Source organism: Cricetulus griseus, chromosome 4 (assembly GCF_003668045.3).
Source record: "Cricetulus griseus strain 17A/GY chromosome 4, alternate assembly CriGri-PICRH-1.0, whole genome shotgun sequence".
In the NCBI taxonomy this organism is placed as follows: domain Eukaryota; kingdom Metazoa; phylum Chordata; class Mammalia; order Rodentia; family Cricetidae; genus Cricetulus; species Cricetulus griseus.
The window spans coordinates 145,145,478-145,168,063 of NC_048597.1; the positions used below are offsets into that span (position 1 = coordinate 145,145,478).

Here is a 22,586-nt window from a genome sequence, read left to right on the forward strand (position 1 = left end):
AGAAGTGCTGGGCTATTGCAGACATCCGTGAGACACAGGGACTGAAAAGCCACCCTTTTCCAACTTGTCATTGCCATCTTGGTCTTAGCACAGTGTTTCCCAAACCTGTCTGTACATCTGACTCTCTTGACCTTTGAAACTTACAGGTAGGGCCCAGACTAGACCAATTAAATCTTAACAGCTGCTGATATCTTTATTTTATAAAGTCTTCAAACAATTCCAACTTGAAGACAAGTTTGGATACCATGGATGAACCCCGGGTGCTGTGTTCTTTATATTTATATCTGTTCTCTTCCATGTACTTGGGAAAAGTATGCTTATACTTTCAGTTTACTGATAATGGAAAGGGTCTGGAGTTGTCAGAAAGAAGTGAGCTGAGAATTTTCAGCTCTACCTAGGAACATTTCTTGGACAGTCAAGAGCAGAAAAGTGTTGTGTTGTTGTTAAGAAAGTTGAAGGAAGGTTGTCTATAAATCATGCCTCTTTCACTTCTGGGTAAGAGATTTCTAGCATAGCCAGACTGGAGCTTTGGTTAAATTTTTGGATTGTATTTGTACATTTGTTCTTCTGTTTATAATTTTACCCCACATCTGGGTGGAGAACAATCCCAAACATTTTTTGAGGACCAGAAGTCAGAGAAAAATAACTTCTGAGTCTTGGGTGTTCTAGCATCTCATGAAATTACCTTTTGGATTCAAGTATCAGTTATATGACCACTGAAACCTGCTGTCATCTGAGCCCCTTTGGTGTCATTGACGGGTAAAGCTCTTTTAAACCTTAGGTCATGTATGCAGATTATATGCCATCACTGTTATTTATAGTAGTGCCTGTGACAGGTGCAGACTTTGCAGGGCATTGGTCTCATGTAGTCACTAATAAAGACACTTGAATGACTTAGCATTACTAATTGTGGTGATTATTGTAAAACCTAAGTATGTAAGATAAAAATAATCCCAATATAAAAACCTCAAGTGTATTGAAGAGTTGAGAACAACCAGAGGCATGTGCAATTTGTGGAAAACACTTTATACTATTACTATTGCTATTAAAGAAGGTGCATTCCTTTATCTGGGGCTTTTACACTTTTTAATGGAAATAGGAATGAGAGAGGAGATCAATGGAAATCTTGGTCTGAATGAAAGCAGGGAATTATTGCTGGCTGACTACAGCTCCTCCTACATGGCAAAATAGGGAAGATGGATGATGAGTGTGGGGAAAAGTATGTGAGAGGAGCTGGAAAGCTTATCAACACAGGATGCTGCTCCCTGGGTCTAAGGGTAACTAGTATCCTCACTTTCTTCTCCCTAACCTGACCTACTACATCCTCATCTGGTCTCTGTTTGCAGATCCCCGGCAGTGGACAGAAACCCATGTTCGGGATTGGGTGATGTGGGCTGTGAATGAGTTCAGCCTGAAAGGTGTAGACTTTCAGAAGTTCTGTATGAACGGAGCGGCATTGTGTGCCCTGGGTAAAGAATGCTTCCTTGAGCTGGCTCCAGACTTTGTTGGGGACATCCTGTGGGAGCATCTAGAGATCCTGCAGAAAGGTAAATGTGGGAAAACAGGGAGGAGGGGGTTGTGTGGAGTTTCTCTAAGAGTAGGAGAAGAGCTTGCCAAATAGTGTGATGCCCATGCCATTGTTTGTGGGTGTTCAGCATGGCATAGATGGTCTGTTGGGATGTGTTTGGTACAGAGCGTGGCATAAAACAAGAGCTTAATACATGCAGGTTTATTTTTCTTCTGTGCATTAGGAGCTCATATTTTAATTTTTAGCAAGATTGTACTTTTTTAGCACCTTGTATTCAAAAATATGATTCAAGTTATTTTCTTGGATCCATACATTGTTTGAACAAATAGTTCCCACAGCTAAAACCTGAATTTAAAGAAAAAAAGATGTTTTTCCCCCCAGTAATTTTAATATATTCTCCCTTAATCTACAGTGTATACTCTGGTAGAAGGAGTGTGTAGCTTCTCTAGTCTTATTTGTAAGACAAGTTCCTCTGCCACTCACTTGCTTGGGATTATGGTAGTGTAGAATACCTTTTACATTTGGAGCCAAAGCTGGGGTTATATCAGGACATGGTGTTGCAACCTTGTAATGACACAGCCTCCTCTACCGGCCTCTTCTAACCTTTTTGGACCAAGTGACTCATGTCCTGTAGCTCTGGCTGAGTATAGAAACAGCAGCAGGCGGCAAACTTGGGTGTTTCTGCACTTATTTTTCTGAATTTCTTCTTAAAATAAATTATAGTTACGAGCAGTCAGCAGTGCCCTAGAGCTGACTGTAAGCCTAGAAGCCTGATGCCCTCTGTAACCAGGCCCACCCTTTCCCTGTGGTCATCAGGCCCAAGCTCTAGGCACAGCCACTGGGGGCAGGGAGCACAGCTCATCCCATATAATACTTCCTTTGTTTAAGAGTATGCCCTACTCCCAGGGCTGAGGAGCTACCCAGGTCCCATTCCTCTAGGGACAGAAGTGCAATGTGCTTTCCTCCTCTGCCACCTCTTGTTGAAAATAATCAATGGAAGAACACACTCAGTCATGGACTTGGTACTTCTTTGTATGGCTAAAGCTACTGAGGAGTGGTCAATAGCCTTAGTAAGCTTTAGTGATGCACTGGGCCTGACCCCTGGGCACTGACATGAGTGACCGTTCATAAGAGGAAAAGATGTGGTAGGCTCCTTGCAGAGCTGGTTTTACTGCTCGTTTTGGTACACAACAGCAGGTTGCACCAGACCATGAAACCAAACATAGTCTGTTAATACAAGGCTTCGTGGAAGTTGAATGAATTCCCATAGTGGGATAATCTCAGCCCACTGCTGGTCATGGTATATTCATATCCTTGATTCCAAAGTTCTGTAAAATCTGTTTTCTCTTGGAATTATCCCCAACTAGCCATCAGCACTTTAAACTTTACTTACTTCTAAATCTTTTTAAATTTTACCTCCTGTCCTGTGTTCTTGCTGTGATATTTGTGGGCTTGTGGGCAACTTCCATCTCTAAGATAGGATTAGAATGTGGACTACATTTATGCTGTGGAGTACTTTTAGGGAGGTGATGTGAGATAGGGTGTCATTGAGTATGTTTGAGAAGGCAAGTCCTGTCATCCTAGCCCATGTTCCTTCCATAGCTTGAGGCAGTAAAACTGTCTCTCTGTGAATTCATGTATCTGAAGAGCTGATCAGAATGTTTGTGTTCAGGACACCATCTATTCTGTGATCAAACCTGAGCCGCATGGCAGTCAGAGAACATAGCTGCTTGGGGTGGAGTTGGAGGCCAAAGGTGCAGGGGATGTTTCAATCTGATAAGCTGTGCAAGTAGAGTTTAATCATTTTATCTCAACTGGGAACTTTTTGTTTTTGTGTTTTTTTTTTTCTTTTTTGAGTGCAGGCATAAACTTGTTTTCCCAGCAGCCTTTGCTCTCAGCAGGCTAGCAGATACCTGAAGAAAAACCCATATCAGTTGTCTCCCTTTACAGTTGATTTTTGTAGTGAAATACAGCCCACCTCTGTAAAGTGTCAACAGTTACTGCGTTTCTAGAGGAACCTGGGGACCCTGAGCCCACCATGACAGTTCTGTTCTCCACTGTGCTTTCTCTCCATCCTTTATGGGTCCCCAGGAAGTTGGCATGTAAGCAGTTTAGGTATGTTATTTCTCTTACTTTACATAAGTCTTCATGGTTCACCAAGTGGAGTCACCTTACCAGTGTCCTGCTTCTTGTCTGGGCCTGAATTTGAATTCCAAGAACAATGAGAAAAACACAGAAAAAAAAATCCAGACATCTGAAAAAAGTGGAGGATACAAAAATCTACTTACCTGAGGACTGAATGTGTTTCTGAAATGTTTTTTTTATTTACTAGTTGGAGTGTTAAGCACTGATCAAGGTTCTTGAGGCATCCTCAGACAAACCTGAAGATTCAGTTCTCTGAAGGGGAGCACCAAGACATCACATATGAGGGGGCCCATTTTCCCAACCCTTAGTCATTTTCCACTGGGTATATTCCAAAACAGTAAATCTCATTCCACAGCCACTGAAATGATAAACTCAGCCATACTTTTGTGATCTCATCCTGAGACAAGGCTGCAGTCAGACAACTAAGACACCAACTCCTTTAATATGCCATTGGGATCCTTGTGTGTTCAAGATCCTTGTAGGCCAAGTATTACTTGCATATTTTCTTTATTTCGTTCCCTGATGTGTTTTTTTGCAGAGGATGTGAAACCATATCAGGTTAATGGAGTCAACCCTACCTATCCAGAATCCCGTTATACCTCGGATTACTTCATTAGTAAGTGCTGTCTTCTACTCTCCTTCTGCCTCTTGGCTCTTTATAGTAGGGAACTTGAAAAGGCTCCCTGTCTTAGTCAGTCTCAGATGCTTTAATAATAACTCTATAGAAAGTATTATTTTCTTAAGCTGGGCAGTGGTGGTGCATGCCTTTAATCTTAGCACTTGGGAGGCAGGGGCAGGCAGAACTCTGTGAGTTCAAGAACAGCCTACTCTACAAGAGCTAGTTCCAAGACAGACTCCAAAGCTACACAGTGAAACCCTATCTCGAAAAATAAAAAAAAAATTAAAAAAAGAAGGTAACATTTTTTAAATTATATTCTGCTTCTTGTTATTTATTTTGTGATTTTTCACAAAGTACAAGCATTCTGCTTGGATGTGTGTTTATCAGTCTATAAAGTTCCTGCAACTGGAAAGGAATACACTCTGGCCAGATTTTGATCTTATTTAACCCCATGTGTGATAGTGGACTGGAGACGGTTGGGTTAGGGATTTGATTTTATCCCACATGCTTTCCTTGTCTGTTACTGAAAATGACAGTGTTTAATGTGGAATCCTTCTGGAAGAGTGGCCCATGCCACTCATAGAATAGAAAATAAAGCCTTCTCTTTTTTTTAGTGTAAGATACCTTAGGATACCATAGAGGTGGCCAGAGAAAGAAAAGTAACTATTGAGCTTCTCTGACGGCTCTGCCTTTAAAAGTAGTGCTAAACAGGTGATGCCACTTTTATCTTTTTTATTTATTACAGTGACAACACCTGTATTCACTAGATATCAAGAGTGTCACAAATGTTGTAGACATTGTGCACACACAGTCTCATTTACTCTTCATCACAGAGGAAGACTTAATCAGCCTTATTTTACAGACAAGTAAAGTAAGACCAAAAAGGAAGGTATCGTATCAGTGGCTGCAGAGAGTAAGTCATGGGCCAAGATTGAAACCAAATCCTTCTGACTTACACTCCTTTTATTCTTTAAGAGAGTCAGCTCATGTCACATGAGCTGTGGCCGTGATAGGTGGTAAGAATTGCTTCCTTTAGGTGTCAATCTCTCCAATTGTGAACATTCTCCTTTTCTAGGCTATGGTATCGAGCATGCTCAGTGTGTTCCTCCCTCAGAGTTCTCAGAGCCCAGCTTCATCACAGAGTCCTATCAGACGCTGCATCCCATCAGCTCAGAGGAACTCCTGTCCCTCAAGTATGAGAACGACTACCCTTCCGTCATTCTCCGGGACCCTCTTCAGACAGACACCTTGCAGACAGACTACTTTGCCATCAAGCAAGAAGTGTTAACTCCAGACAACATGTGCATGGGGAGAGCCAGTCGTGGTAGGTCAAATTTACTTCGGATTCCTTTGTGTATACAAGAATAATCTCACTTTATGCGTTTTCCAGGTCTTTTACTCACTTATCAGTCAGGTATCCATCAGACTCAGCCTTTCCTTTTTTGAATGTGCAGACAATAAGACCCTTTTACCATGGGATTTTAGCTTTATACAATAGTCAGACTTTCTTTTCCACCACTAGTCCCAAATAACGACTTGGAGACTTATTATTAATTTTGAAACTTTGGCCTTAGCTTAGGCTTATCCCGCTAGCTCTTATAACTTAAATCAACCCATTTACATTAATGTACATTTTGCCCATTGGCTTTTTACCTTTCTTTTATTCTGTATGTCCGACTCCTCTGTGTCTCATTAGCATTTCTCTCAAGTACCTAGACTATCCTGAGTTCCTCTCTTTTTCCTGGAAGTCCCCCCCCATCTCTCCTGCCTATCTATTGCCATTCAGCTTTTTATTACATCAATCACAGCAACACATCTTCACACACTGTACAAATATCCCACTGCAGATGGCAAAGAGCTTGGGGTCCATCTTGGAATGAATTATGACAGAATAATAATCAAACATGTTATCAGGATAAAATGGTTTGCCTACATAATACTTCTGCTTGGATGTTGAAAAGTAGGCTACAGTTTCATTAAGAGCATTTTGTTTGAGATCATAATCTTTTGAAATTTGACATGTACCTTGGTGTTCCTCTTAGGGTACACCTGGATCACACTCTAGAACCTGACTTGGTACCTGGGATGACCCTCGCTGTTCATCCTTTGAACTAAGCCACTTGTGACTTCTTTGGTTTGGGAAGATACAAGATGGTTAACCAATGGTTTATTTGGAACTGGTCATCAACAGTGTGGTGAAAGTGTGTATTTAGCTAGGGAACCAGGGAAAAGAGGTGGCCAGAGGCTTCCAAAAGAAGGAACTCTTGTTGACAAGGCTATTATAATAATGATAAAGCATTCACTGGCAGTGAAGTCAGTGTTTCAAAATAGATCTGGTTGACCTGATGCTCCAAAGGTAAAATATACCTGATGTTCAAGATGAGGCCATACACATTTGACTACTAGGAGCTGTATGTTCAGATTGTTTTGCTGTTGAGAAAAGTGTAGCCTGTTAGAAGGAGGGGCTTCTTCATCTAGAAAGAACCCACTAGTTTCTGAAAAGCTAAAGATGCCTTTCCTTGTGGGTAAATGGGAAAGTATTATAAACAGGAGGAGGAGGGTAGTGATTCCCACCCACTGAATGATTCCCCGTGCTACCTGTTCAGAGCTCTCCAAAAGGCCGAGAGCCAAAAGGAGTTACCCTGTGGCCATTGTAAACCATGCCTACTGTCATACTCTATAAGTATTCAGGTTCACACTTCCTCCCAGCAAGCCTTGGGAGAGCTAACTGGCCTTGCACAGGGAAAGTCCCTGTGAAACCAGAACCTGAATGCTCCTTCTTAGACTCCTAGGTTGTTTGTGTTTCAAACCAAAGGGAATGGGTGGGCCCACGTCTGTCTTCCCCTTTCTGTCTGTCTTTTATTTTTGGGTATGTGTCTATTTAAATACGTACTCACTACTGTATGCATCTGTGCACTTCTGCTCAAGCAACTTGAAGCCTCAGAACCATTTTCTTCCTTATGGGCTGGTCTCTGTGTATATTTAAGGAGACTGAGTTGTGGGGTTTGGGGTTCATCTATGTTGTAAATCTGGGTATATCTGTGATCAGTTTGTTTTACAATTGTGGCTGGTTTTGCTTTTGTGTAAACGCCCCTCTCCCCCTTCTCTTTTCTTGGTTCTTAGGTCTTCACTATCCTTTCAAACCCCAACTGGTGATTATAAACCCAAGCTTATACTTAGTAAAGGACATCAGGTGTTTTTTTTTTTTTTTTTTTTTTTTTTTTTTTTTTTTGTGGCTCTACTGTCACTCATCTCCTTCAAACTCAAGCCATAGACTTAAGGGGAAGACCAGCTTGTGTAGGCTTGCTTGCTGCATGGTAGATGGGCTGTAACATGGCTGGCCAAAGGGCCTTGTGATTGGTCTAAACTAAAGACATTACTGTTAGCCGACTATTAATAATCGTAGTATTCAGATTCTGTGTGATAGTATACAAAGTGCTTCTCTGTCCCACTTATTTGCTCTGTAAGGCTGGTCTTTGTGTGAGTCCTTTCTGTGGGTGGCTGTGAGGCTACCCATCTACTGTTCAGAATCTGTTCAGTGGAATCAATTAGCTTTGGAAGGTCCTTGTGGAGGCATTTCTCAGAAAAGATGGTCAGTGCTTGTGTTAGGGCATGCTTGCCTCCCTGGTTGAACACAGATGCAGAACTGAGTATCCAATCCTGTTGGATTCAACCAATGCTTTGTAGAAAATACCTGTTAATGAAGGCTTCCAGCTTTAGGGTTGTGAAATAGAACTAAAATGAAAGAGGCACTCTGCTAAACCACAGTCTGAACTGAGTGGCATCTGGTGAGGCTGCAAGAGAGTAGTGACGCCTACTTTAGCACTTTTGCTAAATGAAGCTCTCTCAGCTTCTGGCTCCCAAATACAAAAATGGCTGATAAGAGTAATTGGAAGAGACTCAGGGGTAGAGAATACCTAAATATTGTTGACTCAATGGGTAGGGCATCCTTCATGAAAATATAAGTTTTCTTTCTTAGGCTTTTGTTATATTTGTGCCAGAGTAATCAACTCACAGTTAACTTTTGTAGCTAGTATGAGAGAGCACCTTTCTATGAGATATGAGAGAGACTTCTGCCCTCCTAAAAAGGCTATGACATTCTGTTTATGAGCTGCTTTCCTGAAACATTTAATGTGACTTAAAAAAACAGTAATGGAAAGGGACTAACGTGGTACTGGCTGGGCAGGCAGGGCTGATCACTCCTCGGGGTCTGATTTGCCTTCTGGAGGTTGTCTTCCTTTAACAGATGAGCAGATGGTAGTGAGATGTGAGTTCTCTGTCTTAAGCTTATAGGAGGGAGCAGAGGGTAGAATGTCCACAGCAGTGGGTTGTACCAGAAGTACTTGTTTGATCTGGGCTTACAGGTTTTTAAATGTCTTTCCCTTGTATTTAACTTTGATTTGGATAGCTGCTTATGTTTGAATTTTGTTTTCTTTACCAGTCCTCACTATTATGATGAAAGAGGTATGCCAGAAACACACTAGTCTGTGGTTGTATAAGGAACATTTACTTCAGGACTTAGCCAGCTTTGTACAACTGAGAATTGATTTGGGGGTATTTCTCAGACACATTTGTCATATCTTTCCATCTTGCGCTGGCTAGAAGTGGCCATCTCATCTCCTGAGATCTGCCTCCAGTTGCCTGAAAAGTGGCTGAACATGGAACATAAAAAAATATTCCTGGGAATCTTTTTAGATCTTCAGTGTATTTATTTTCCTCTTAAATTTTTCTTATTAACCCCTCTTTTAATGGCCTTTTTTGCCAATGGAAATTTCTCCAGGAATGATTGCACAACCACAGCAGCTGTTTATAACCTGGTTTGGGAAATGAATGAACTTGCATGATCTTGTGGTCAGTTAAGAATCCCTTAAGCAACTCACAGAGTGGAGGGTTTCTGACCCTGCTGTGGGCTCTAGCTCATCTACCTTCCCTTCTGCTTTTGCTGCCCATGTAGTATGAACTCCAAGTACTGAAGAGTGCTTGAGAGGATTAACAAATGGCTTTCTGCCTAGAAGAATGATAGTGAGCTCTGTTGGGTTCTGTCTTCCTCTCCTTAAAGATACCCCATCACTTCTTTCTCTATTTGAGAGGGCATAAAGGAATCACTTAGTGTTTGGGAAAAAATGCTTAAGAAGTAATACTTTAGTTCTAAGGTCAAGAGATGCCAATCTGCTCTTAGTTTAATGGAGTCTTTTTTTCTTACCATCAAGATACTTTGCCAAATTGGGCCTTTTGAAATCATCTTATTGGCTGGAATTGAGAAAAAAAGATTCAATCTGACAGTGTTCTGTCTGTTTGGGTTTTTTTTATTAATTTATTAAGTCTAATATATTAATTAGGAATCTCATGACAAGTAACTACAAGCTTCTACATTTCTGGCTCCAGAATTCTTGAGGTTCCAGTACGGTGTGTCCACAGGAAAGTTCAGAGCAATAGAACTTGGTTTCAGGTCTCTATGCTAGGAACTATAAATCAGAGATACTGTGGCAGTATCTCTGAGGCTGTGGCCAGGCCAATCTCCTTCCCCCTAGTGTAGACTCATGACTTCTGGGGCTCCTGTATCCCTGGGCCCTCCCTCCCTTCATCCCTCTCCAGATCTGATTTGCAATCTGTCCTCCATAAGAGGGTTTTTACAGTTGTTTTTTCCCAACCCCTCCTCCCTGCCCTCTTCCTACCTCCTCCCTTACCTCCAGGTAAACTCGGGGGCCAGGACTCTTTTGAGAGCATAGAGAGCTACGATAGTTGTGACCGCCTCACCCAGTCCTGGAGCAGCCAGTCATCTTTCAACAGCCTGCAGCGTGTCCCCTCCTATGACAGCTTCGACTCCGAGGATTATCCCGCTGCCCTGCCCAACCACAAGCCCAAGGGCACCTTCAAGGACTATGTGCGTGACCGTGCTGACCTCAACAAGGACAAGCCTGTCATTCCTGCTGCTGCCCTGGCTGGCTACACAGGTAGGCACCCAGCCCCTGTCTTGGTGGCTATTTGCATGCTTCTGTGGGCCAGGTCAGGTGTAAGTAAGGCACAGAGACCCAAGGGCATCCCTTTTTCTTTTTGTAGAGAGTAGGTTTTTCTGAAGGGTCTTCAGTCTCAAGCCATACTGCTTGGGAAAACTGCTAATTTTTAGAAGCCAGTGTATCATTCTATCTCAAGGGTTCATTTTAAAAGTGGTAGGAAATTTAACTTTGAACTTCTTCTGTGCTTGGGGAAGGGACCTATGATGACTGGGAGTTTCTGGAAACCAACTCATGACTGGTATTGAGGGGCTTTTATTGGCCTGCTCTGGGGAGACATTCCAAATATGAGACCAGAAGTTGGCTTTGTTAAAGATGGGGATCAATGGCCTACATGCTGGAGAGTTTCACAGTATGGTTTTCATAGCAGCTTGCTGTTTGAATTTAGGAACAGTGTTCAGAGCCCTATTCAGATCCGTTCTGGATTTCCATAGTGAAACACTTAAAAACAACATGAATAACAACAACAATTTAGCTTTATGGTTGGTTTTCTTCCAGGTGTGAAAGCTATAATTAGAATAGTGCTGATTTCAGAAAGAGCCCCGAGAATGGACTTTGACAAGGAATCTGATATAGTAGAGTAAGGTAGTTGACTGTTCAGATGGGCAGGAGTACATATGTTACTTAATCCAGGGGCCTTGGAATACTTTGTCTGAGAAAAAAAAAAATCCAAGGAGCATTAAATAATTAATGTGCCAAGCATTAGGTCGTTTTTTTTTGTTTTGTTTTGTTTTTAAATTTTTATTTATTTATTGTATACAGTCTTCTGCCAGCAGAGGCACCAGATCTCATTCAAGGTGGTTGTGAGCCACCATGTGGTTGCCAGGAATTGAACTCAGAACCTCTGGAAGAATAGTCAGTGCTCTAAACCGCTGAGCCATCTCTCCAGCCCCATTAGGTCGTTTTTGTAAGATTGCAATGCTTCCAAGGCTTACAACATGTGTTAGAGAAGAACCTTGGTTGAACTTGGCTATTCAGGTGTCCTTTAGCAGCTGTTCTCTTATACTGTCCTTCACCTGGACAGATGAGGGCTTAGTGTGACTGAACACAAACAGCTCATGTAGTATTTCTGTTGACATACCTGTCTGATACGAAAAACATGCTGGGGTAGTCTTGGGGTTTTTCTGAAAATTAACTGATCTTCAAGAACAAAATCCATATACTTAGAAAAAATTACTCCTTCAAAGGTCAAGAATATATTCTCTAAATTGCATTCCACAAAAACCCTAGGGTAGCCACTGCATCAATACTGTTAAGGAAATATGTCTATGATTGGGAGTGACAACAAGGATCATATGGAGAGTCAGGAACCACAGACACTCTCGAAGATCTGTATTCTTTTTGAAATACCACCGTGTAGTTTTTGGAGATATTAGTAGGTGGGAGACTTGTTACATTTAATCTTTTTCTGTTTCTGGAAAGCAGATTATTGGAAAGTTTACTTATTCTCATTGACGGTATTTGAGATTAGAAAAAGTATGGGAAGTCTTTCAAGGTGTACTAGAATGACAGACCCTGGAATTGGGACTAGACTCTCTCCAGCTGGATGTAGTGATAGAGTTGGGAAGGAGGAAGGGCTGCTTAGAATGGAAGACAAGGCCAGAGTAGTGCTCAAATGGTTGACAGTATTCTTGTTTGGATATTGTTTAATAGGCCCTTTCCTCCCTTCCCTCCCTCCTTTCACTTGTCTTTCTTCCCCCATCTCTCCCTCTGTCCTTCTCTCCCCTCTTTCCTGCCCTCCTTCTGCACATGGGATAAGGGATTAAAACATTCAATAAGTAGAGATGGGAAAGTGATTTATCACACAGCTTTCTCAAAGACTAAACTCTTTAATTGAAAGAAAAATTTTTTAAAGCCTCTTGACATTTAGTTTCTGTTTCTTTACAATTGTGGATTTAACATTTTCAGACTCAAATGATGGTGAGAACAATAGCCCAGAAACCAGAAGTCCCCTGAGCCCCCTCCCAGCTCTAACACACTGTGTGATTTTAGGCAAATTTACCTTGTACCTTTTTCTACTTTTGTGAAGTAGAACTGCTCACCCTTATCTTGACAGTAGGAATGTGTGAAAATGCAGTTGAACCAAATCGATTAATTAAATGAGTGCTAGACATTGTGCTAGACATGGTGAGAAGAAACCCCTACTTGTAACAAATTGATTTATTTCAGCAAATGAGCACCAACTGGGTGTGGATAAGACCCCCTCAGGGGCTTTCTGTCTTGTCCAGTTTCTTCTAAATGTCCTTACACTTGAAGTAGAATCTCTTGTTGCTGTGGTCCAAATAAAGGTTGGGATTTGTTAGGTGTGTGAGCAGTCCAAATTTTGTGTCTTTTCCCATGGATCCTGCCTTTGCAGAACAGTTTCTGCCTCTACCTCAGGTTCTTTGATCCTGTGACCTCATGGCCCCTTCTCATTTCAGAAACAGGTATAGAACACACCTCTCTTACCTTGTCTCTTACATGAGGTGATGGCTAGATTGTCTACAAATGGGGGTCTGGGCTTTATGCAGCTATGGTAGGATGAGCTGACATTTGAAAAGTCCTTTGAAAAGTGGAAGCCACTGTGTAACTGCTAGCAGAATTTTTGTCATGTTTATAAAAATCACACTCATTTTCTGTCTCTGGTTCTTCCCCTTTTCTGTCCTAAAATCCAATTGCTGCTACTTGTGTGTGACCTACACCAGGGACACTCAGACTTCTGCATCCTGACTGCCTGGCCTGTACTGCATGAATGCACCTAGCTGAGAAGAGGATGTAGTTTCCTGCCCTAGAGTAGGAGCTGAGGTTTCTTTCCCTGTCATCTCCACAGGAATACATTCTCCTTCTTCCTGTGATAGCTTAGTTACTGCACTGTAAGTGTGGAAATAAGTTAGAAACTGAATCTTCACATTCTCTTGCACAGTTACATTCTTCCTTCAAAGATAAGAAAATTGCATCAGCCTTCACTGGGCTCCCATGGCAACTTGTTAAATTAGGTCGAGATGTGGGGGTAGATAACATGGCTTGAAAGCCTGCCTGTTAGCTGAGTGAAGAATACATCAAATGCGATGTTAGCTTCCGCCAGAATGTACCTCCTTACCTTGCTGCCTACGGTTATCAAACTGATACAATCAGAAAGCTCCATTTTCTCTCGTTCATAGATACATTCTGAACCCTTTCTAATTACAACACAGTCAGAGCAACCAGCCCACTGTTTTCTGTATACCTTACAGCCCTCAGAAAAAATGCTGAACACTCAATCTATGCTTGCATGCCGAAATAATCAACTTTTTGTGATTATGGGTCCCTTCCACCTATGTCTGGCATTCATTTATTGAATTAATTTATTTGGGTGTAGGCATTGTGATTTCAGTTTCCATGTAGGGATAAGATAACATACTGGATTATTAAGTAGTAAGTCTCCTTTCCTTTCGGTTCTTCTAGCCCCATTTTAGAGATGGTGAAACTGAGCACAAAGAACATGCTTTATTCAAGGTCAGGTAATTGCATTCTACAAGGAGGTGGCTCCTAAGTGAATTTTAAGTGCAGGGTGTCTTGCTTGATTGCTCCATTTGTTCTTCATGTTAAGGAATGGGGACACTCTGTGGGCATCTCCATGTCCTTCACAAAGGGATTAAGACCCAGGTGTCCTCTCATCACTAATTAACACTTGATACATGTGGCTGAGGGTATGGGGGAGGGGCAGAGCTGGATTTGGCTTCAGTACAGAGTTCTTGGCCTGTCAATCACCATTATTGAACTTCATTCCATATTCGTAGTCACAGACACAGATAAGGGCCGGTTCCTATCCCTGCTACAGGTGATATTCAGCTGATTGGCTGGCAATCCATGCCTGGGTATATTATCACCCACTAGGCTGTAATCATGAAGGAAGGAAGTCTTTTTCACCCAGAGCCTGGAAAAGACAATGCCCAAAGCCATTCTTTAATATTCATGAAAGTATGTTTTGTATCTCTCTCTCTCTCTCTCTCTCTCTCTCTCTCTCTCTCTCTCTCTCTCTCTCTCTCTCTCTCACACACACACACACACACACACACACACACACCAAAAGGAATCAGATTTAGAGGAAAAACAGCTCCATATGCTCCCCTGTAGTTCGCTTAAAATGCCTTTGGTCTGAATGAATTCTATTCTGTCCATTTCATGGATGACAGGGGGATCAGTTTAAATTCACACAGTAAGAAAAACCCTGGGACAAGCCCAGAACCCCTAAGGTCTGATTGCAGTTGAGTTTTAGGGTAAAGTAGCCTAAAGCTACCGATAAAATACATATGATAAAATAAACAACTTGACTCTAAAAGGAAGGCCTGCCAAGTCTCTCTGTTCAGGACATGGTCTGTGATTTTGGCATAGTACCTGCACTCACAAGTCTTCTGAAGAAAACCAAACTGCAAAATATTCTGTACTTACTGGGGCACAAAATAGTGACAGTGTTGGGAAAGTCACTGAGCCCAAGTTAGCAAGTATCTGTGTGGATTACAGATATTCCAAACACAGGTTAGGGAAAGTGGAGCTTTCTAACATATTACCCTGCACTAGGATCTTGTTGTAGTCCTCTCCATGCAAACAGTGCTGGGATAAAACAGTAAGAGGTGGCTAGCATTGAGATAGGCTAACTTGTCATAGTGGGAAGAGACCTTGATTGCCCACTTTGAGATTAGACACATTTCCAGGAGCCAGAGATGCTAGATAGTGACTTCTCTGAGTTTCCTGAGTCTGGCAAGACTGGAGGTAGCTCAGGGGCTTGCTAAAGCCAGCATAGTCTGAGTTTGGAGTGTCCCTGGGCAGTGTCTTCTTCTGTAGGGAAGGAGGCCAGGAACAAGAAGGGCAGAGACTTTTCCATTTTGGTCTCAGGTCCCAGGAAAGTGAAAGGAATCTTCCTGCCCAACAGCAGCCCTGAAGCCTGTGGGATTCTTAGTCATTGTGCAGCCTGATGGCAGGTCCCAGGAGTTTGTGTGTGGTGGATTTGAGTCTCAGTAGAGTCCTGAGTTAGTTAGCCTGCTGTGCAGTTATGCCAATGGAGGATTACTTTGGAGTACCAGGGAGGAAAATTCCCAGAAACAAAAAATTGAACTGGGTGGGAGGAATGCTGGTCTCTGCAGCCTGTAGTGCCATTTCACAGCTTCTGCCTCTTAACTGACTAGTGTGGTGACAGTTAATCATTCTCCACTGGTAGAAGAATTCCTCTGGTTGGAGGGTTTGGCCACAAGGTTGTTAACTTTTTGTTTCTGTATGTCTTAAAATTTTATGGGAGGAGGGGCCCCTTATTTTTACTCATAGTTTGGAAGACCAGGATTGGCTGAGTTTCCTCAAAGCCTTGAACTAAAACTGTATAGTTGCTCTTGGAGTGGCTTTCTAGTGTGTCTGAACCCTTCCACCCCCCTCACCACCCCTGGCATATTTACACCTCTCTGAGACCTGTTACATTCTGGATAGCAGGTTGGCCCTTCTGTTTCGGCAACAGCTCCCCTGTCTGAGTTAGAGAAGTTTCTGAATCTCACAATTTGGGGAATTACTGTTTCTTTAACAAACTCTCACTATGCAGGATGGAATTGGGTGGTGTCTGCTTGGGAATTCCATGCTGACTCCAGTGTGAAGCTCCACCTTTTTGCCTTTGAAGCAGGATGTTTCCATTGAGCAAAGTGTAGCCAGCATGCTGTGAGACATCAACAGGAATCCTGACTGCCTTTAAGCTATGGTCTTGGAAAGTCCCCATGGCCTCTGACATGTCCCAGATTCTCCACCTCTGGGGTCTCCTTTTCCTTGTGGTGTTCTTCTGTACCTGCTGGGAGAAATTGCTCCTCAGCACAGAGGCTCAATTCTAGAAAAGCACCCCCCCCCCCCCCGCACGCTCCCGTGTGTGTTCACATACCCAAAGTGAGATTTACTTATGCTGTCAGCATACGTCTGCCATTCAAAACTTCCTCCACAATGAAGTCCAGTTTAGACAAGTGAGAAGATGGCCACTCTGGGCTGCTCCACCATGAAGCTATAACCTATAGGGATCATGAGCATGGATTTGGGCTCTGCCACTACCCAGCTGATTGACACTGGGGAATTTCACAACTCTGTGTCCCGTTTTCTTTGTCTGAAAAATGGTAGGAATAATGGTTCCAGTCTCATAGGCTCATGAGAATTAGTGAGTTCATGGAATCATGAAGAACAGTGATGGGTACCCAGGAAGTACACACAGAGTGACAGCTCATTCCTACCTCATATTAATCTCTCACCCTTTCATCTTGGCAGTATAATTCTAATTCTTTGAGGTCAGGAGATACATTTCACTTGTGGAATTCCGGTAACTGCTGACAGTATCATGAGGCAAAGCAAGACCTTTCATGCCAGTTAGGCCCCATCTGATATGCAGCCCAGGCTGCTGCATGTGTTAAGTACCTACTATGTCCGGGGCTCTTTCACATAGTAACATTTGTTAACTTTTCACAAAAGGTATAAGTGGAAGCTTCTGTTTTTCTCATTGGACAAGTGTGGGATGGATTTTGAGGGGGAGGGGAATGTCTAGACCAAAGCCACAGGGCACATAAGATGCTTCCCAAACTTTTCACATTGTCTAGCTAGCAATTAAGAAGACATCCAAAATAGTGAGAAGCAGATAGAAAGAGATGGTTAGCTATGCAAGCAATGTGTGTGGGAGCATCTCCAAAGACAAAGAAGGAATAGGGGAGGAGTCAGAGAAGCCCCCAGAACAAGCTGTGGGCCTGGACAGAAGGAGATTTGGGTAGGAAGTGGCTCTGTCTGCTTCTCAGCCTCCGAAATGTTTCAGCCAAGCTGGAAGGGAGTTTTGGTCACAATTGCCCAGTGGACAGACCTCTGTCTGGGCCTACATGTCCCTTGCTATGTCCTGTCCCTGGCTGTAATAGTCCCCAGGAAACCTGGCCTGTGTATGGACATGGTAGAGGAGGTCTATCATGTCCCCTGCAGTAGGACACCTGAGCAACAGTTAGTGTGATAGCCATGTTGGACATGACAACAGAACGGTGACATTTCAATAAGCTAGCATAGCTTTTCTGTCTGGCCCAGTGTAAGGTACAACTCATGATCATGTGTCTCCATGTTCCTAGTGGCCCACAATGGGCTTTGGGGTTCACTGAATAATATTGGCTGTAGTTAACCCGGTGGTGTGAGTCACATCTCCCTGATAGATAAGGAGAGTGAAAGTTCTCCTAGGATGACTGAATTCGAAAGTTTAGACTCTGAGAGGAGGGCAGTACCCAAGGTGTTTAAGAGTGTGCAGGACACAGCTATGTGGAGGAGTTTGACATTCAGACTGGGTGGAGCAGTTTCTTGTGAAGGTCTCCCCAGGCTCCTTCTCTGGCCCCCGTTCTTCAAAGGCGTAGGCAGGACACTTTCAGCTCACTGCATTATGGTGAACTAGGAGGGTTGTTTTTTTTATTCCTGTAGCTCCATGCTGCTGTTAATATTCTGTTTCATGTTCCAAAAGGCTGTTCAGAAACTGGGCACTGGCTAAGGACTTATAAGAGCTAGTACACACTAATGCTCACTTAGAAATAGTGCCTTTCCAAGAGTTACAGTGGGGCAGACAGCAATGTTCTTCATTTGTAAGATGAAGGGTAACCTCTTCCCCAAAGTAAATCAGTCCCAGAGATGGATCGCCAGAGTTACTTTTCAGAGTCTGGAGGCCTGGGCTCATAACCCTAAGCAGTCAACTCATCTTTCTTTTGTCTGTATTCTTAGGTATTCTAAGCTGTTCTCTTAAAGGTATTTACACAGGTAGAAAAAAAAAATAGTTCGTGGGTTTAGAGAACCGGTCTCTCTCTATCCCTGACCCCAGCCCGAGCCCTCTGTGGCAGCTTCTTAAAAGGTCTGTTCCCTAGAAAACACCAGGAGGAAAAGCCTATAAAGAAACCCACTTCCTGACTTGAGGCTCACTGACACTGACTGGCTGTGCAAGCTCACGTGCAAGTTAGGCTGCATGTGGTCTGACAACATCTGTGGTGGGCTTAGAGGAAAGAGGTGGCTGCATTGAAATCAGCAGTTTTCAACCTGTGAGGCTCGACCCCCCCAGGGGTCTGCATATCAGATATGTACATTATGATTCATAACAGTAACAAAATTACAGTTATGAAGTAGCAATGGAATAATTTTGTGGTTGGGGGATCACCGCTACATGAGGAGAACTGTATTAAACTGTTTAAATGTATTAAACGGCATTTAGGAAGGGTGAGAACCACTGATCTAAATGGAAGCGGCCCCTTTAAGAGCACGGAGCAGTCTCTTTTCACCCACTGCTGCCCCCACTTGTGGACACTTGAACGCCTGCCTGCAGGTGTGCAGAGCCTCAGTGAAAAACGAAGGTCTTTCATCGCACATTAAAAATGTGTAACGGCCTTCTCCAACCCAAGTCAGACTAGTCCAGCGAGTCTCACTGAAACCTGTGCCAGGTGCAGCAGCCCTGCTGGCCAGTTGCTGCCCACTGCACTTGGTGGCCCGGTCAGCTTGCCGAGGCCTTGGTAGCTAGACAGGGTGGCCCACTTCTTAGTTAGTGTTGGTGGACCATGTTTGTGGGAATTCTGGGTAAGGTGGCAGGGGCTTGGCCCAGAGCATGAATGATTAGGGGAAAAGTGCAATGTGGAAAAGAGGATCTGTCTGTGACCCAGGTTTCCCCAAGCCAGAGTGCTTTGCAATGTTTTCCCTTGCAAAGCAGTTTGCTCTGCTGCCTCTTCGGATGTGTACTAATTTTTAATTAGAAGGAGGGTTTCATTCTCATCCTGAACTAAAAAAAAAAAAAAAAAAAGAAAGAAAAAAAAAAACTTCAGTGGTTATTCTCTTAAAATATTTTAAAAATTATATTTATATGACTGACTTTTTTACAAAAAGATCTCAGGAGTTTCTGTGTTTTTGTTTTGTTTTTTCCAAAGTTGCCATATGAAAGTTTGATTTCATTCTTGGATGCATCATTAAATTTTATTTCGGGAGTTTACAGTTATTTCTTTGAAAATTCTGGTTTTACAAATACCTCTCTAGCTGTCTTATACTTTCCTGTATGATTCCAGTGTTGTTTCCTGTTGTTCCCAGTTTGCTCTACTCTGAGGTTGATTCCTTAGTGTTCTTGCTTGCTTCCTTACTCCCCCAATGTTTATCTAATAAAGGCTTAATTTATGTCTGTAAATTAAAGACATGCAGAAATTACTATTTCCATTTTAAGAACAGGAAAACGAAGCCCAGAGAGTCTGAGTTGTATCAGATTTCATTTGAACCAGGAAGAAGTAAAATCAAACATCTGTAGGGGTCACTACCTATGGGGGCTTCCTTAGGGGTGGGATATATATTTGTGTGTGTGTGTGTGTGTGACTTCACAGTCATTCATTGCCTGCCTGCCATATAACATGCTTTTTTTTTTTTTCAAAAATAAAGTGTTTTGAAATACTCCACCTATTGGAGTGGCAGTGTGTGTGGGGGGGGACCTAGGGGCAGACATATGATGGATCTGAACTGGACACTCAAAATATGGTTTTAATCTATTTGAGAACTGTTTCCCAACTTTTCCCATTGTTGGATGCTAGTTATATCAGCAATAAATGGATGCAGGTTTCTGTATTCTTTTTCATCATTGTATTTATCAAATATAGCTTCAATGGTCTCTTAGTAGAGCTCATATTCTGTTCACTACTCTTGAATTCCCAGGCATCTAAACAGGACCATATTTATAGAGTATAGGACAGCAGGGACTTAATTAAATCAAGGTATTGTGTTCAAGCTGTAGAACATACCTTATTTGGGTCTTCTTAGAGGTAAGTGGGACAGGACCATGGCACCAGAAAGGTGTAGCATAACTCAGAAGAATCAGGAGGTGACAGCTCTCAGCATAAAACTGAGCTGGGATATCAAATCGTCTTTGCTCTTTCCTTTTAAAGTTCTTTCCAGGCCTAGAGTGCCAAACCACAGAGCAATATCATCCTGAAACAGAGCTGTGTGCAGCTTCTCTGATATACAGCAAGAAACTGTTGGATGATTTGTATTTAATTGACCCCTCAACACCATGACTTAATGGAAACTAAGATTCTGGAGTTGTCTGTGACTTAGAAGGGTGTATGAGACTCTGAAGTCACCCACCCCACCTCGGAGACAGGTGTTGCTTGGGGTGTAAAAAGGGAGGGTATGCTGAGCAGACGGGTCATTTCCGGACTCCTGTGTTCTGTTTTTGCTGTCACCGTTGGCTGTGGGCAGAGACACCTGGCTGGAAGGGAGGGGACAGCCAGGCTTATTCGCTGTTTTAGGGCCACCTGGCAGATGTGTGCTCTCAGGACAGAGTCAGCCCTGTTGCAGGGGTGATCAAGCATGAGAGTTTCATAGGTTAAAATAAATATGCATCCTACCCACACTGAGGTATTCAATTTGAATTTCAGAGTAGAGCTAAAGGGCTTCAGCTTCTTAGAGGAGCATGAATCCCCTAAGGACAAGAGGTGTGGTCGCTTTATTTTGGGAACATGTTGATGCAACATAGCTTGGGTGTCACCCATATTTTGGTCCTAAATATAATTAATAGAGAGAGGCCTTCAGGCACCTTTCAAACCTGTATGGCGCTCTCTCTCTCTCTCTCTCTCTCTCTCTCTCTCTCTCTCTCTCTCTCTCTCTCTTTCCCCTTCTTTTCTTTTATTCCTGAGGACGATGATTTTGGTAAAATCATCCATTAAATGTTGAGGTACCATGCCAGGTACTACAAACATAAGGATACAAAACTGGAGGCATTCAACAAAACACATTGCTAGAATTGATGTCTGGGAGGTGTGTGCTTGTGAGGTGTTGTCCTAGACTTTAGGAACCAGAACAGGGACTTTCCTGGGAGCATATTTTCCAATGATGAGAAAGAGAGATGACCCTTAAGCAAACAATCAAGTCTTGGTGTTAGAAACCACAGTGAAAGTGGCTCAGAGATGGGCAGATGGCTCAGTTGGAAAAATGCTTGCCTCCCAAGTAGGAGGAACTTGAGTTTGATCCCCAGATCTCTAGCAGCTACTTAAAAAGCAGGGCATGTTGATGCACATTTGAAATCTCAGTGCTGGGGAGAAGATGGCAGGACCCATGGAGCTCTCTGGCCAGCTAGTCTAGCCTAATTGGTGAGCTCTAGACCAATGTAGACCCTGTGTCAAAGGAGGTGGGCAGCTTCCCTGAGTGTGATACCTCAGGTTGTCTCCTGTCCTCTACATATGTGTGCACACGTATGTGCAACACTCTTCACACATATACACAGTGTTTAACAAGAAACCACAGTGAAAATAAAAGCAGTCTGCCAGGACAACAGCTGTCTAATGTTGACACCCTCTAAATGAACTCAGCTGTCCTGTATTAGCCTCTTACCAGGGCACAGGTGATAGATGTGAACTATGGTTGAAGGGGAAATTCGGAAGGGGTAGAAGAGACTGAAATTTAATCCCCACCCCTCTTTGTCAACTTTGAGGTCACTGCCATGGGCACATAGTCTGAAACACAGAGAGCAAAAGGAATGACAGTGACACTTGATGACTTGGGAGGATGAGGCAGGAGGATTACAAGTTTTAGGCTAGCCTGAGCAACTTTAGTGAGAGCCTGTCTCAAAATACATGCATGCATATATAAACAGATAAGTAAGTACATAGTTGAGAGCATAGCTTAGTCTTAGAAAACTTGCCTAGCATGTGCAGGGGCCTAGGTTTAGTCGCCAATTCTGTAAATAATAACCGGAAACAAACAGAAAATCTCAACCAAACAAGCCAGACACATGTGTGCACACGTACACAGGCACAGACTTTAATAAAGCATATTTCTAGCTTACTTTGATTATTAGCCTCAGAGTCAGTGACCAAAAAAGCAGAGGACATCAATTACCAGTCCTCATTGACATAGATGGTAGGCCTTGCCATTTCTAGATAAAAAACAAGGGACATAAAAGAGAACCCAAATGAACAGGAATTTATGTGAAGCCACCTCTGATTTGTGGCCTCTCCAGTGTCCCCTGGAGGGCAGTGTGCTTGGTGTTCTTTGTCCCTTGTCCAGGCCCCTCCATGGGCTTTTTCCAAGTGTGGATCATGCTTTGCAAACTAGGACTGCCAGCATTGTATGAGACTTTTCCTCTCATCTTGAGGCTGAGAAGGAGGAACAGGCAGGGGAAATCCCCTAACTTGGGTGGCTAGAAGAGGGCAGAGCAGGGGTACAAAGTTGACTCAGGAGATGGGAGCAAGATGGGAGCTGGTCTCTCTCTCTCTCTCTCTCTCTCTCTCTCTCTCTCTCTCTCTCTCTCTCTCTCTCTCTGTGTGTGTGTGTG

The 22,586-nt window shown here is 42.9% G+C and overlaps 1 protein-coding gene across 2 annotated transcripts in view; it reads left to right on the top strand.

Moving 5' to 3' along the window:
* The window catches only part of Ets1 (ETS proto-oncogene 1, transcription factor), a 64,963-nt gene that overhangs the window by 32,542 nt on the left and 9,835 nt on the right, over nucleotides 1-22,586 (top strand). Inside the window, exons 3-6 of one of the 2 annotated variants that reach the window (XM_027411771.2) lie at nucleotides 1,347-1,547; nucleotides 4,212-4,289; nucleotides 5,368-5,616; nucleotides 9,986-10,246. In XM_027411771.2, coding sequence (XP_027267572.1) covers nucleotides 1,347-1,547; nucleotides 4,212-4,289; nucleotides 5,368-5,616; nucleotides 9,986-10,246 — 789 coding nt within the window. The remainder of the gene's footprint in view (nucleotides 1-1,346; nucleotides 1,548-4,211; nucleotides 4,290-5,367; nucleotides 5,617-9,985; nucleotides 10,247-22,586) is intronic. The other variant, XM_027411772.2, reaches the window with a different exon arrangement.